This window comes from Panicum hallii, chromosome 3 (assembly GCF_002211085.1).
Source record: "Panicum hallii strain FIL2 chromosome 3, PHallii_v3.1, whole genome shotgun sequence".
Taxonomy (NCBI): domain Eukaryota; kingdom Viridiplantae; phylum Streptophyta; class Magnoliopsida; order Poales; family Poaceae; genus Panicum; species Panicum hallii.
In genome coordinates this window covers 7,341,095-7,355,797 of record NC_038044.1, presented here as the reverse complement: position 1 = coordinate 7,355,797, position 14,703 = coordinate 7,341,095, and the positions used below count along the sequence as shown (strand labels likewise).

Genomic DNA, 14,703 nt, shown 5'->3' with positions numbered 1-14,703 from the left:
CGTGACGGGAGGCCTGGGGCGGCCGTGCGGGGCACCACACACCAACACGTGGCGCGTGCCGTGATGTCACCCGGTGAACTGGGCCCGGGCCTCGCGCGAGTCGGATGGTTCATTTGAACTTGCCTGGGTGCATCTTGGGCTTGGGCCTCGTATAGATGGGCCATGCCCGAAAACGGGATGATGCGAATAGTGTTTGAGCTGTAGGATCCGTCGATGCTGACGCAGCGGAGTGACAGTGCCGACGGCCGTAGGCACTAGGCAGAGCACACGACTCCCCAGTCGCCGCTCCTCCACCTCCGCCGCCTGGACGCTCTCCACCACCTTCGTCGACGTCGAGGTGCGTGATCTTCGCAACCAGCCAGCTCGCTATCTCTTGGATTTAGATCCGTACGCGCGCGCGCGCGATGCTCAGTGCTCTGCTCTCTTGGTCGTTGGCGTGCGTCAGATGGCGCGGTCGGCGCACGACGAGGTCACCGACTCCGGGGCCTTCGACCCGTCGCCGTCCACCTTCCGGAGCTTCGTGTCCAGGGACAGCTCTGCCCGCTTCCCCGCCGCGCCGGGGAGGTACCACCTCTACGTCTCCTACTCCTGCCCCTGGGCATGCAGGTGCCTCGCCTACCTGAAGCTCAAGGGCCTCGACCACGCCATCGGCTTCACCGTGAGAAATCTTAGCTCGCTTCTCAGCCCATGTGGGGGGAATGAATCCATCGATTGATTCTTCTCTCTCTGTGCGTGGATACTGTAGTCGGTGAAGCCCATCTTTGAGAGGACCAAGGAGACCGACGACCATATGGGGTGGGTGTTTCCTGCCACCGGAGACGAGGAGCCCGGCGCCGAGCCCGATCCTTTCAACGGAGCCAAGAGCATCAGGGAGCTCTACGAGATCGCCAGCGGAAATTACGCCGGGAAACCAAGTGTCCCTGTGAGTCTCTAAGAACCCGGGGCGTCAGAGATACTCTTCCTCTTCTTATTTCCTGCTAAACAATTGGATCGATCTCCTTGTGTTTGTGTTGCAGGTTCTGTGGGACAAACAGCTCAAGACCATCGTGAACAACGAGAGCTCAGAGATCATCCGAATGCTCAACACCGAGTTCAACGAGTTCGCGGAGAATCCTGCCCTGGATCTCTACCCTGCTCATCTACAGGCCTGCATAGATGAGATCAATGAGTTGGTATACGAAGCTATAAACATTGGCGTGTACAAATGTGGCTTTGCAAAGCAACAGGGGCCATACGATGAGGTAAATTGGTTCATGGTTTCTTGGAAGCAGGCTTGTTCAAATAGGATATGTTTCCTATGTTTGACCAGCGTTTCTTTCGTTCCAAATTTGCAGGCTGTCACGAAATTATTTGAGGCTCTGGATAAATGTGAGGGTATTCTAAGCAAGCAACGGTTTCTATGCGGCGATCAACTTACAGAGGCAGATGTTCGCTTGTTTACAACTCTTATAAGATTTGATGAGGTCGGTCCTACAAATTTCTTCTTAGAAGAAAAACTACATGTATATTTTATCACTTCTAAAGTATATTTTGCTATCATAGCAGTGTTGTGCGTGTTCTTATCAGGGGTGTATCCAGGCCCTTTTTGTGGTGTCCTGTGACACCAATAGATTTTGGTAATCTCCATTGAAACATATGCTTATTAGTGCTTAAATGATTAGCATGGTACAATGGAGATGACATCAATGGTTATTTCTCCTAGATCCGCCCCTGGTTCTTATGTATATGCCACTTGCTGACCAGAATCATAGCATTAAACTAATGAACATGGAATTCTGCTATGAATCTAGCCATAATAACTCGCAACTCCATGGGAAGTTGATTTATTCTCAACTTTGTTCTTTTTTCTGAGGTCGTTGCTTCGTGTGTTTCATAGATTTCCATCCAGTTAATTAGAAACGCAAGAGGTGTCTCGTTGAAAGCATTTATGTTACATCTGGTTGAGTTCAGTTTCTGGGTGCATCCAATTTATGTTCATGCTCTCTTAACCTCTTTTAACAAGAGATAGAGATTTCTATCCAAGTATCAGAAATATGGGACTACTACTGGAGCGATTAATACTCATCCTCTGCAACTTTACTAGTCTCACCCAGTTGCTCCCCCCACCCCCTCCCCAGTTTTAGATCTTTCTTGTGATGATTCTATGATAGCAGTTATCATAAATGTTTATCTAATGTTCTCAAAGAGTCAGAGCACCAAATGAGTGAGATGCAGTTGTCGCCCTTTAAGCAATTGCAAAAAACTGTGCGCAAATAAGGGGTTTAACAATACTAGTACCATTTTAAGGTGGGCACATGCTGGGTTTTCTCTATCATCTTTTTATTTCCTTATGTATACAAAGGTGGTATTTTTTATGCAGCCGAATAATTGTGGAGTATAATACTATAATTTCAATCTGCACCTATTCTTTTTGGTTTTCATTAGAACTTTAAACTTTTGGTTTGTAATTTTCAAATATTTCCTTACAATACAGATTAACTAGTTATGAGTACTGAGTCTTCCCCCCCCTACAGGTTTACTCTGTTTACTTCAAATGCAACAAGAAGCTCATCAGGGAATACCCAAATCTGTTCAATTACACCAAGGACGTATACCAAATTCCTGGCATTAGCAGCACGGTTAACATGGGGCACATACGAAAGAGCTACTATGGAGGCTACTCACCCATAAATCCATACGGGATTATCCCTGCGGGCCCAAACATCGATTATAATGCTCCACACGACAGGTAGAAGTTTAACACCTAGCAGATTTTCTTGGTTGCCTTCTGTATATGCCATGCTTATTGTTGTGATATTGAGGATCTATTCTGCTTGGTCATTGCTAATCTGCATGTGGCAGATGTGGCTAGCAATAGTGATTCTATGGCAGTGTGGTATGTTCAGGGCCCGTTTGGGGGGCTTCGGCCGGCTCTGGCTCCTCCTAGCTCTGTGTGAGGGAGGAGAAGGAGAAGGAGAAAGGAGAGAGAAAACCGGGCTTCGATGAACAGTGCTTTGCTAGGGGGAGCCGCAGCCTTCCCAAACGGGCTCACGTCAAGTTTCTTGCATAAATCATAATATATAGTCCATCTCCTTTTAAATACGACGTTCGGAACAGGATAATAAAGCAGCTGACAGCCTCACTTTTATGTACTACTATTCTTTTAACTTTTTTTGTGAGCGTTTCTATACTATTCTGAGTGGACCGTTTATATAATCCTTTATTTCTTTTCTATATCCACTTCATAATTGTAAGATACTAAGAATGAGTAAACTGTACCAGCAATCCTTGGTACTTTTGTCCTGCGGTATTTATCCAGGCGGCGGCGTTGATTCAGGACGGCTCCTTAGGTGCTGTTTGGATCCAATGGTAAAAGGGTAAATGGTAAAATTTTTGCTCCTGTTACATCAGATGTTTGGACGCTAATTAGAAGTATTAAATATAGTTTAATTAAAAAACTAATTACATAGATGAGGACTAAATGACGAGACGAATTTATTAAGCCTAATTAATCCATAATTAACAAAATTACGGTAGCATTTGCTCTTTTACACTTTGGGATGTTTGGATCCAAAAGTGCAAAAAAAAATGCAAAAGAGCAAAAAGTTTTGCACTTCCTCTCTCTCTTTCCATTGAATCCGAACACGCCCTTACTACCATCTCGTCTTCCTCCTCGCTCATGTGATCCCCCCTCCCCCACCCACCCACCCGGACGGCTCTTGTGGATCCCATCCTTTCTCATTCTCCATCCAAATGACTCTTATGTTCGGAATATACTAGTGTGATTAATAGTATGATTAATTTTGTAATGGAACATGTCTTGGGCTGGCCCCTGTGACTTAGACCGGGCCTGCTTGTCAGGCAGTCAACGGCCAACAGGAGTACTGCTACGAAAGCGGATTGTAGGAGTACGTCTTGAATCCTTGGCTGATGAGAGGCTGTTCTGTTCCGACGCAGATCCAACGGCCAGCAGCTCTCCTCCCCTCTCAGCCTCGCCGCGGCCGCCGGCTCCGCCACCGTCCGCCTCCGTTCAGCCCCGGATCTCGGCCGCCTCGCTGCCTCTGCTCCCGGCCACAGCCGCGCATCCCCCGCCGCATCCATCGGTGAGCGGGGCCTTTCCTCTGCTGGTGTTTCCCCCCTGCCGCTCGCTGACCCCATTTCCCAGACGCGGCTAGCGAGGTGAGAGGTTTGAGGTTGGGCGGAGATGGGCGGCGTGCCCTGGAAGCGGGTGGAGCTCGTCGCGCTCGTTCTTTACGCGCTGGGCTTCTACCTCGTCGTGATCCGGAGGTCGCTTCGCCTCTCGCACGGTACGTTGGTGGCACCCAGTTCACGTCATCTCTCCGCAATTGCCGCTCTTCTCACAGGCTCACAGCTGCTTCGTGGTTGTAGATTACTCCGGGAGGCTCTACGGACTACGCGCGGGATCACTTGCCGGTCATCTGAATGTGGGTAAAATTTCGCCTGTTTTTGTCAGTCACGTGCCTTACCTGAACATTGAGGAGCCGCCCGTTTAATTTCCTTAGTCGTCTGTTGCAGGACCTGTCTGATGCACAATGGAGAAACTTCCGTGGGAACCTGCCGATTCTGACTGTTGTAATGGGGGCATTTCTGATTGTGGTCAATACATTGCGATATTGCCATGGCTTGAAGGGCCAAGGGACTGCTTTGTTATGGCTTATACTCTCCTTGAGCTATCTATATTATCTTCATGGCGCTTGGTATGCAACTCACAATGCCATGTTGTTTTGCCTCTTCATTATTTTTTAATTTTCTAACTTGTTTGTCTTCATGGCAGTGTTGTGTTCATTCTTTTAATTTCATTGATTAATTACTCCATAGTGAAGGTCAGTGCTTCCATGTTCCCTCGCAGCTGTTTTAGCTTGGAACTGTCTTGCTCTTTGTCCTTATGTTGTTTGTGTGTATACAAATAATATGGCAAATAAACATAAATGGAAGAATCTGGTCTCAGGAGCAATGAAATAATCACTTAGTGTTTTGTTTTGGAGTTTATGAACCTGTTTTGGAGAATGTATTAGTTCTGAACATTGCGTCAAAAGCATGAAATTACTCCAGGTATTGATACACATAATATTGAGTATGTTAAAGTCAAGAAAGAGAAGGAACATGCAACAGATTAAAGAAATAAGCCATCTTGCTATGTGATTGTCACCAACAAATAAGTGACATCACCAGCTAAAACCAAATTGACAGCTGTAGAGTGACTAGATAATGGATTTTCACTTTTCCTGTTGGAATTTTTATGAATGTCTGTTTCATTCTTTGTTGACCATAGCTCTATATCTTGCAGCTATTTGCTCATTATAAGTATTGCACAAGCCTCATTTGGAGCTTCAACTTATCTGTTCTTATTCTTAACCGAGTTTATGAAGGCTATTCGTTCTCATCATTTGGGTTAGATTCTTTTTGCTGCTGCACTGCATCTTGAAGTTTCTCTTATTAAGATGTCTTTTCTTATTCGTTTTTATGGGATTTTAACTTTTGTATCTATACAGGGAAAATCTGGCTTTTCTAGACAACTATCGGGGTACATTTCGATGGCACATATGCTTCAATTTTGGTATGTTTTACCTTATGTTATCTCATTTATTTATTGAAATCATGTATAAATTGTGTGCTGTTGCATATTGAAGCTTATTGTTGCTCCTCAAATTGGTTTCTCTTCGAATCCTGGGCAAGTCATCGAAAGGCTTATATTTAAAGAATTTATTGTTGTTTCTGAAACCTAAAAGAAGACTAGTGTCTTCACTTCTTTTCTAAAGATATGTTCCTAGTGTTGCTGGTCCACAAATTATCAACTGTGGATAATTATTATCCCAGTTGATATAAACATGTTCCCATTATATCAAAACCCCATTGCTGCATTAAAACTTTAAAACCACTGAGTTAATAAACTGAAGTTACTGAACGGTTTGAGGTACTCTCTTTTGTCAGTCATTGACCACTATTTCATTTTGGCTGATGCTGTGAGGTCAGATGCCATTGAACTGGACTACCTCATTTTGTCAATTATCTTGCAACATGTCCAATTATTTCAAGTTGCATCAGGCTTGATCCAATTATCACACAACTTTATTTGTATTTATTTCATCACAAACATTGCACCAATTTTATACCTTTTGTCATTGCTTGTATTTTATATATCAAGTTTTTGTAGGTTTCTTGGTTCAAATTTTTTATACCCTTCTAATTGTCCATGCAGTTGTGTTACGAATGATTAGTTTTGGATGTGATTACTGCTGGACAATTCATTCTTCTCACTTTGATCACAAGGTACTATGTTCCCTAATGATGTTTTTTTTTTGCACATGTTAGTTTTGTAGCATGAGATCTTCAATGTTTGAAAAGTCAGTCTGTCTAGTTGACATGCTTGTTTGATTGGAGTGTATTCTGATCATCTGATCACATCGGTATACAAGTCAGCTTTCAAAACAATGTTTGGAATTGGTACTATTTTCTAAATAGGTGTCACACATAGTTCTCATGGATTTCAAGAACTCTATTTTATTTTTAACTATACCTTTGATGTACTCACATGTGTTGATTTGCCAACTTTCGTATACACAGAATACTGGTTTGATACTTTAGTATAGTAACATGAGTACTCTTGGTACAGAAACATATGCAAAGATGCCAGGTTTGTTATTCTGGGAAGACATGCTACTTTGCTTTACAGGTATTTCATTTTTCCAACTTTTCTTGTAATAGTTGAATGTGGTAAGGTCGTACATGATAGACCCAATTAGTTTTAGACATGTAAGAGGTTGGTTTTAGTTTCATGAGAACTATATTTTGACATGGAAAATCAAAACTTGTATTTGTATCTAGATGGGCTAGGTCTTTTTTTTTTTTTGGTATGTGCTGAATAACTGGTGTAGAGATTTGCGTGGGGCAAGGAATTAAGCCTTCCATGAGAGGATAAGTGAAGGAAGTCTTACTAAGGAATGACTAGTGTTTTGCTGACACCAGGTTGACCTGTGGGTGAATTCATTATAGACCTTGTAGGTTTTTCGAGAAAAATATAGATCTTCTAGGTTGTCGACTGTAAAGTAGGCCTTAGCATTTTTTTATTCGTTTCCAGTATGGTATATCATTATACCATTGTTGAATTTTAGCGGTTGCAACTATTTGGCTTAAGTAATTCCTTTAGAAGCTGAATTATATTTATTTATTCTTTTTATCCGGTGATAAAGTCTTGCTCTTGGCAGGAGAGAGGGCTCAATGTTGACAGATACACATTCCTCATGTATTTATGCTACTTGACATATGCTCCACTCTACATTGCTGGTCCTATTGTTGGATACAATGCATTTGCTGCTCAGGTTGGTTTTTTCTCTAGGTATTTTTTTTATTGAAGCTGATTTTTTATTAAGTCTTCATGTACTAACCTGTTTTTGATGTAGCGATCTTGCAGTTAGAAGTACCTCAGAAAAATTATTCATTTACACAAATATCTTGGTATGGTCTGAGGTGGATCTTAAATTTCCTTCTTATGGAAGGCATGACACACTTTTTCCACTACAATTCCTTTGTAGTAAGGTACTTGTTTGTCCTCATATTATATGGCTAACTCTTTATTCCTTTCTAACGTTAATACTATATTCTGAAATTTGAATTGATTGAATATTCTGATGACAGCCGATTATGGCAGAATTTATCCCCATTTGAGGTCTTCATCATCAGTTATGGGGTAAGATTATATTGCACATTCTCACAAAAAGGATTGCATTGTATGGTACATATTATATTTCCTGTAAACGTGCTCAAGGCTTCTAGGTTGTCACTTGCGGAACTTTATCCCTCTTTAGTCAGGGTGCAGCAGTTGATATTTTCCATTGTTCCCTTTAGATTTTATTAATTGATTGCCCGCATGCCCGCATAAAAGTTTTTTTTTGCACCACCTATCCCGAAATTGCATTTTTGTTTTATAGTTATTTGGGTAGGTTTTGTGTCCTACTTTAAATTTCTGTCTCTGCTCTTAGCTAATATATTGTGGCTTATTGACTTCGTTCTTATGGTTGATAATCAATCTCATTGACTTCTCAAACTTTCCAATACAGGTGTTAAACTTTATGTGGTTGAAATTCTTTCTTATTTGGCGCTACTTCCGGTTTTGGTCACTGGTAATTCAATATTTAAATTTTGTATCAGCACACGCTTTAATGTAGTGTATTGTATGTTTTATCTTGTCTTGGACAATCATTTTATATAATAGAGAGCATCAGTATGAACACAACTTTGTTCTGATCTCAGCATCTGTTTCATATATTCAAGAATATGTTTTAAAGCTAAGCACTTCATTGCAGGTTGGGGGAGTCGAGACACCTGAAAACATGCCTAGGTGTATAAATAATTGCCATGATCTGGAGAGTTTCTGGAAGAGCTGGCATGCTTCTTTTAACAGATGGTTGGTCAGGTCTGGTTTAAATCTCTTCTATGCTACCACACGTCTTGCTTGTTTTCTTTGCCACCTTTGATTTTATGCATATGGAAGCTGCAGCAATTTCTTGATATAGTGTTGCATCCATTTACATCATTTTTTTGTATCCCATACAGGAAACCTGCATATAGAGTTGGTACATGTCTATACTAAGTTACATCTGTCTTGCTTTCTTTGACCAGCCACATGACTATTGCAGGTACTTATACATTCCTCTTGGTGGCTCTCGAAGAAAGCTACTGAGTATCTGGGTGATATTCACGTTTGTAGCAGTGTGGCATGACCTGGAATGGTAGCTTCTTCAAAACCCTACAATCAACGGCCTTGCTTACTTGTTCCAGATCCATTGTGATGACTTGGATTCTTCTATTTGATTGTCTAAACAGGAAACTTGTTTCATGGGCATGGTTAACTTGCTTATTTTTCGTTCCAGAGATATTGGTCAAATCTCTGTCCAACAAATTTCAGGTATAGTTTTTCAGACAGCTGTGGTTCAGTAGATTTGCTGCGTTGGAAGCTTATCTGCTTTTCTTAGAAGTTAATAGAATCTGGTTTCAAAAGGTTGCAGAACAGCTATGGCAAGACACTAAATTTACTTAAAACCTATCAAATTGTCTTTATTTGAGAAACTTAATCCAATTTGTGAATTTGAGTTAAGGAAGGCATATTAATTGAGGATCCAAATAACTCCATGCCAATTTGATGTAAAGAAAAGATTGAAGATATCTGCAGGAATGAAGTTTCTAAGATGCTTAAATATTTTGGCATTCTTGCAAGATGCTTCATGGTAATTTAACAAGGCCACCATCTAATATGCATTTAAAATATTTATTGGCAGGCAAGTAGCTCCCTTGGGATGCTTGTTCACCGAGAATTTAAAGCGATTGCCGGTGCTATGACCATCAGCTGTCTTATGGTATGTTCTATATATATTTCTGAATGCACTGCTAAAGAATGCAGTTATTTTCTCCTGATAATGGATCGGTAAAAGTATCAATGATATTGAACAATTGATATCCAAGAAAAGTACTAAGAGACTACATGAAACCATTTGTCTAGCTATATTCAACGGAAAATTCAGATGGTCTTGAATGTGCCATGATCATTTGCTCAATTGTGGACATAAAGGAATTTCAACGGTACATTAGATTGGTCATTCATAAGTTGTGAATGCTATTTCTGAGATGTTTCATTCACACAGGTGGCAAACCTTGTCGGTTACGTCGTGGGACCATCCGGGATTAAAGTTTTGATCTCAAAAATGGCTGGGAAGGAAGGTGAGTTGCGAAACCACACCCATCACGTGTGACGGATTTTATTCAGTCAGGCATAAATGGTCTGATGTTATCTATAGCTAATACATGTTCTCATTTTGCAGCCTTGCCTGCCCTTGCTTTCATATTTACTACATTCTATGTGGGCGTTAAGGTGATTGATTGTTTGCTATACAATTTCGCTCAACTTTTGTGCTCTTCTTCTCATAGCTGGTGACATTGTGCCCTGCAGCTGATGTTCCATATACGCGAAGCTAGCAGCAGCCAGGGGTGATGGAGCTGGAGATCATGTATCCAGTTTTGACTCACATGTAGGACACACTCAAGGAAACTATTCTTTGTTTTCCTTTTCCTTTTTATTTGTTGTATTTGCTCTAGACACATCACGCATTCGAGAGGCAATTTAGTTCTTGTGATTTTGCTTTAGAATAGAGGCAAGGGCTTACTGATTAGCCTGCTGGCAACTTGCATATGCCAAGTTCTGATTATGATTTCTGTTTGAAAATATATTCACGGTGTGACCCGCTTGGATGATTTGTGAATTTGGTAATGAATGTGTTGTTAAACCAACTCAAAACGAACGTTCCGTGGCTGGAACTTGTGTTGGAACTTGGGTGGAATGTACTTGACAGTAAAAATATAAGCTAGAGCTGGAACCAAGTTTCAATTTGGTTCCAGATTCTGAAATGTTGCTTTGGTGCGTGGCATGGAGATATTCATACATCATGTGATCAGTTCCTGATCATTATGTAGTAGCAACACACTAACATTTGGTTGTATCATGTGATTAATAGGCCTTGCAGACATGAAACCTCGTTACCAAGGAGCCAAGGATGGAGTCAACTGATAGTAGCCAGTCAAGACATGGTTTCGTACCATCCCGTGTGCTAGAGAAGTGACTGATTTGCCCTATTATTTCTTGGATTATCTAGAATAACCTCTCAAGAAAAGAGGTCCAAAACCATCAAGCAGGAATATCACGAAACGTTAACATTATGTGAAGACCTTTTAGAAGAAACCCGAAAGCATTATACAAAGAAGTTTTAAGAAAACTTATTTGAAAATATTATTTAAAGTTCTCCAAAAGTACTTTCTAGAAATCTCCTCAAAAGTTCTCCTTAAAATATATACTAATTGGAAAGTTTACATCAAAAGCTATATTTAAGGATTCTTAGAAAAAAGGTATCCCAAATTGTAGCCTAAAAGTTTTTCCAAAATAGCTTTGAAAAAGTTTCTAAAAATGGAATGCTACATTGAAGAAAAGTAACAAAAAGAAAGCCTAGGACAAGCACGGAGATAGCATGAGGGAACTTTGTCGCTTCTGGCCACAGATCACGTTCCACCGCTTGTTCTCTAAAAGGAAAACCGGAAAAGGCCAGTCTAGGATAAAAGAATTATTTTGTTTCTCATATCCCGACACAGGTTATTCGTTCTATTAAAAGGAAAGTATAAAAAGGCTGAATCTAGTATGAGAGAATCCTGTCGCTTCTGGTCAGGGGTCGTACTCCTAAAAGAAAAGTTGGAAAAGGTCCAAGCTATTTGAGAGAATTTTGTCATTCTGATTGGAGATCATGCTTTGCCGCTCATTCTGTGAAAAGGCACGTGCTAGCGCAGGGGACTAATTAAAGATCAGTTAGCTCGTTTTCCCAAAGTCTAAAGCTAGTTGGAGGGATCGAGCTTTATTGCTTCCAGTCGAAGATTATCCACCACATAGAATTAACTATTGAGAAACAAGAATACCAACACCTTCTGGCAAGAATTATATTTACACAATAAATATAACACTCTTAACAACCGATTATCAGAAGCTGACACTCAAGCTCATAGTATACATGTACATGAGACAAATGAATAAGTGTCATATCAGAGGCGGTATGCATATATTAGATTACAAAGATATATATATATATATATATATATATATATATATATCATGTGATTAATAAACCTTGTAGATATGAAACCTCATCACCAAGGATAGAGTTAACTGATAGTAGGCAATCCATACATGGTTTTCTACCATCCTGTGTGCTAGAGAACAAGCCGATTTATTTGTGCCGTTACTAAGGATCACCTAGAACAACCTCTCAAGAGAGAGAATAACAAAACCATCAAATAGAAATATCTGGACCATAGTATATATAGTTCTAACTACCCATATTATGAAAAGATAATTTACTTCACCCTCAAACTACATAATATAAATAAGACAAAACTAATAAGTGTCAAATCACAAGAAAAGATTTGCACATATATATAGATTTGAATAGTGCATGATCATTTATGTAGCATCAACAATTAAACTAACAATACTTTCTATTAGAAAGAGATATATATCATATGGTTGTACATGCATATTCAAATAGCCAAACCAGTTTTTGCTATCCTATGTGCTCAAGTACGTTGGCAAGTGGTGGTATATAATCCATGTACATCCATATATTTAACCTTGCAGATAGACATGCATCCACATGACTCTAGAAACAAAATTGGCTAGACTGCACTTTTTTAAAATATTTATGTAAGTAATACTACTTACATATACGTATCCATTACGGCCTGCGAGAGTAGTCTTTGTGGTGCCAAGTTTATAATATGCATGTGTGTTATCACACGTGTGAGAGATGTGCTAGATATATACAATATCTTTGATATATGAATATGCATGATTTGATATCTTCAACTTATCATTAAAAAATTATTGTCTGACTATTAAAGTTACTCATACAATTAATTGAGAGCAGCACAAATAGATTCACTATAAGGCCTATAAATACATGGCCTTATGCTTGCCATTCTCCCCATTCCAACAGCCCTATTCATAGTTCTTACTATCAATTATTCTGCAGTGGGCACACAACCTCCGGAACCTATGGACCCCAAGTTCAATGGTGAATGGAGTGCCTCTGAGATCGGGATGGTCAAATCACTCATTGCTAGCCACAATACTAGCAACAACTATACCAATGACATAAACAAGAAACACAATGACATTGTGAATCAACTCCAGGCATGGTTTCCCTTAAAAGAGAAATGTCAGGTAATTAAATTATATGTTGAGCTCGTGGTGGAGATGATGCAGTCAGGACAGAGTGGATACCAATCTATGGTGGCAATCAACAGCCTTGTGAACGACAACTATGGAATTCCAGTAGAGGATCCAACCATGGACAACATGAACATAAAAATGCCGCTTGCCTCTCTAATAGGTAAGAAACCTGAGGCCACAAGAATGGTGGAGGAAGCACCTCAGAGGCAAGTAATCATTCCTCAGCAAGAGAGGCGGCAAAAGGGGAGGTTTTGGACCAAACATGAGCACAGGTTAATATTTTTTTAATATAAGTTGATGCTCACTCACACATATTATTTTAATTATTTTTTAAAATTCATGGCACATTTTTTTGTGAATTAGAACAATTATTAAGCATGTGGTGTGGGGGTATAGGTTATGATCAAGTGCTAAGATCTGATTTTTGTTTTCACCGATCTGGAGATTATGATGAGATAGATCTAAATTATTATATAACTGGTTTAACCTAACCTCACCTATATTTGTTGCTACAGGCAATTCCTTCGTGGTCTGTGCGTGTATGGCCGCGGTGATTGGAAGAACATCTCCAGGCACTTTGTCACCACCAGGACACCGGTGCAGGTCTCCAGCCATGCGCAGAAGTACTTTCGTAGGCTGGAGCGCACCAACGAAAAACAACGCTACAGTATTAATGATATTGGCCTCTATGATGATGAACCTCAGGCCCTGAATAACTCTTCCAGTTGGGAGCCACTCACCTTTGCTGGTGCGAATAATCCAAATGTCTATGGATCCAGCAGCGAGCTTCCCACCATGAACAACCTTGCACATGTTTGGTCATCACCCTTCCTGTATAGTGACGGCCAAGCAAGCAGCAGCCAGGCAACCACTTGGACTGGCCAGCAGATGGGGGCTAGTTCTTCTACAACTCTAGAACCAGAGGGGGCTGGAAGTCAGATGGCCTGGATTGGTGATCAGCAGGGAGATTTTATTCATGAGCAGTGGATGGACATCGATGATATGTAGTAGTGAGTAGTTGTTATCTATGGTTATGCAGGTTAAGTGTTGTTGGCTTGCTACTGTCCTATACAAGGTATCAATAATTCATTGCGATATGCACAATGCAGTGAACGAGTATCCGATGTTTTCCGAATATATGTATGACAGTTTGTGTTAGTTATGTTGTGTTTTCTCATCATGTATGTCGTTCATATATCGACCATGTCTGTATCAATACTATAACTAATATATTTACTGTTATATAATCTTATGTATTTTCATTCCTGGACATGTTATTTTTTCTGATCTGTGTATGTTTGGCTGTAAGGCATGCTTGATTAATTCATGAGAGGGCTACATTACCAAAGAAACCAACAAAGATGAGAACTACAAGATCATAACGTCACTAACATATGTTTTACTCCTAATTGCTACTTCAATTATTTCCAGTTGGGGATCACAGTTTGAAATGTGTTTCTCTTCTGTTCCTGAGTTGTGTGTGCATCTAAAAGAATGTGATGAATAAACGCCGTCGCGGTGAATGTGTAGAGCTAGGATTTGTCCTCGATCAGAGTTCAGATGAGGACAGTGGGGCTTCATCAGTTGACAACGATAGATGCTGCATGTGGAACTACTGGGCGAAACTAAAGCCAGCAGCAACTGCCGCTCCAAGCTAATACTCCTCCAACAGCGGCGTGGCGGCTGGGCTGCCATGGCTGATGGTGGGAGAAAGCAGTAGAGAGTTGAGGGATCGGCAGCAGGCGGTCGGCGGTAAGAGCACGCTCTACTACCAGTTCACCGGGAACGAGGTGGGAGCCGTCGAGGTTGTTGAGCCCTTCAATCGCGAGTCAATCCGTTACACTCCTGACAGCATGTTTAGCTAATTATCCTTTTGCGTGTCACTGGAGGATCGGAGGTGGAAGCAAATTGTACAATATTTTTTATCTGATGCACAAAAAATC

General features: G+C 40.7%; 3 protein-coding genes across 6 annotated transcripts; all 3 read left to right on the top strand.

Moving 5' to 3' along the window:
* Positions 1–183: 183 nt before the first annotated feature.
* LOC112887409 (glutathionyl-hydroquinone reductase YqjG-like) lies at positions 184–4,212 on the top strand. 2 transcript variants are annotated; one of them, XM_025953573.1, is made up of 7 exons: positions 184–337; positions 446–658; positions 746–922; positions 1,017–1,241; positions 1,335–1,463; positions 2,514–2,728; positions 3,937–4,212. In XM_025953573.1, the coding sequence occupies exons 2-7, from the start codon at positions 446–448 to the stop codon at positions 4,160–4,162; spliced, it is 1,185 nt and encodes a 394-aa protein (XP_025809358.1). In that variant the 5' UTR covers positions 184–337; the 3' UTR covers positions 4,163–4,212. The 2 variants fall into 2 exon arrangements, with proteins under 2 accessions (XP_025809358.1, XP_025809359.1); XM_025953574.1 differs by lacking the exon at positions 3,937–4,212 and adding an exon at positions 2,842–3,282.
* On the top strand, positions 4,184–10,288 carry LOC112887405 (putative membrane-bound O-acyltransferase C24H6.01c). 3 transcript variants are annotated; one of them, XM_025953565.1, is made up of 19 exons: positions 4,184–4,286; positions 4,369–4,424; positions 4,516–4,697; positions 4,775–4,823; positions 5,288–5,391; positions 5,493–5,557; positions 6,200–6,270; positions 6,614–6,673; positions 7,206–7,319; positions 7,412–7,536; positions 7,636–7,687; positions 8,058–8,120; positions 8,304–8,413; positions 8,637–8,729; positions 8,824–8,905; positions 9,276–9,353; positions 9,639–9,714; positions 9,816–9,865; positions 9,944–10,288. In XM_025953565.1, the coding sequence occupies exons 1-19, from the start codon at positions 4,184–4,186 to the stop codon at positions 9,983–9,985; spliced, it is 1,575 nt and encodes a 524-aa protein (XP_025809350.1). In that variant the 3' UTR covers positions 9,986–10,288. The 3 variants fall into 3 exon arrangements, with proteins under 3 accessions (XP_025809350.1, XP_025809353.1, XP_025809352.1); XM_025953568.1 differs by having other exon boundaries at positions 4,206–4,286; positions 4,503–4,697; positions 9,944–10,052; XM_025953567.1 differs by having other exon boundaries at positions 4,214–4,286; positions 4,369–4,428; positions 9,944–10,052.
* A 2,295-nt stretch (positions 10,289–12,583) lies between these two features.
* Positions 12,584–13,768, top strand: LOC112885102 (transcription factor SRM1-like). The gene is made up of 3 exons (XM_025950775.1): positions 12,584–12,870; positions 12,982–13,032; positions 13,276–13,768. Exons 1-3 carry the CDS (start codon positions 12,584–12,586, stop codon positions 13,766–13,768), a joined length of 831 nt encoding a protein of 276 aa, XP_025806560.1.
* The last annotated feature ends 935 nt before the right edge of the window (positions 13,769–14,703 follow it).

Coding starts and splice junctions, on each gene's coding strand:
- LOC112887409 (XM_025953573.1), top strand. CDS start 446: ATGGCGCGGTCGGCGCACGACGAGGTCACCGACTCCGGGGCCTTCGAC. Junction 923..1,016: donor CCGGGAAACCAAGTGTCCCT/GTGAGTCTCTAA, acceptor TTTGTGTTGCAG/GTTCTGTGGGACAAACAGCT. Junction 1,464..2,513: donor CTCTTATAAGATTTGATGAG/GTCGGTCCTACA, acceptor CCCCCCCTACAG/GTTTACTCTGTTTACTTCAA.
- LOC112887405 (XM_025953565.1), top strand. CDS start 4,184: ATGGGCGGCGTGCCCTGGAAGCGGGTGGAGCTCGTCGCGCTCGTTCTT. Junction 7,537..7,635: donor TACAATTCCTTTGTAGTAAG/GTACTTGTTTGT, acceptor TTCTGATGACAG/CCGATTATGGCAGAATTTAT. Junction 8,121..8,303: donor ACTTCCGGTTTTGGTCACTG/GTAATTCAATAT, acceptor ACTTCATTGCAG/GTTGGGGGAGTCGAGACACC.
- LOC112885102 (XM_025950775.1), top strand. CDS start 12,584: ATGGACCCCAAGTTCAATGGTGAATGGAGTGCCTCTGAGATCGGGATG. Junction 12,871..12,981: donor TATGGAATTCCAGTAGAGGA/TCCAACCATGGA, acceptor AGTAATCATTCC/TCAGCAAGAGAGGCGGCAAA. Junction 13,033..13,275: donor TGGACCAAACATGAGCACAG/GTTAATATTTTT, acceptor TTGTTGCTACAG/GCAATTCCTTCGTGGTCTGT.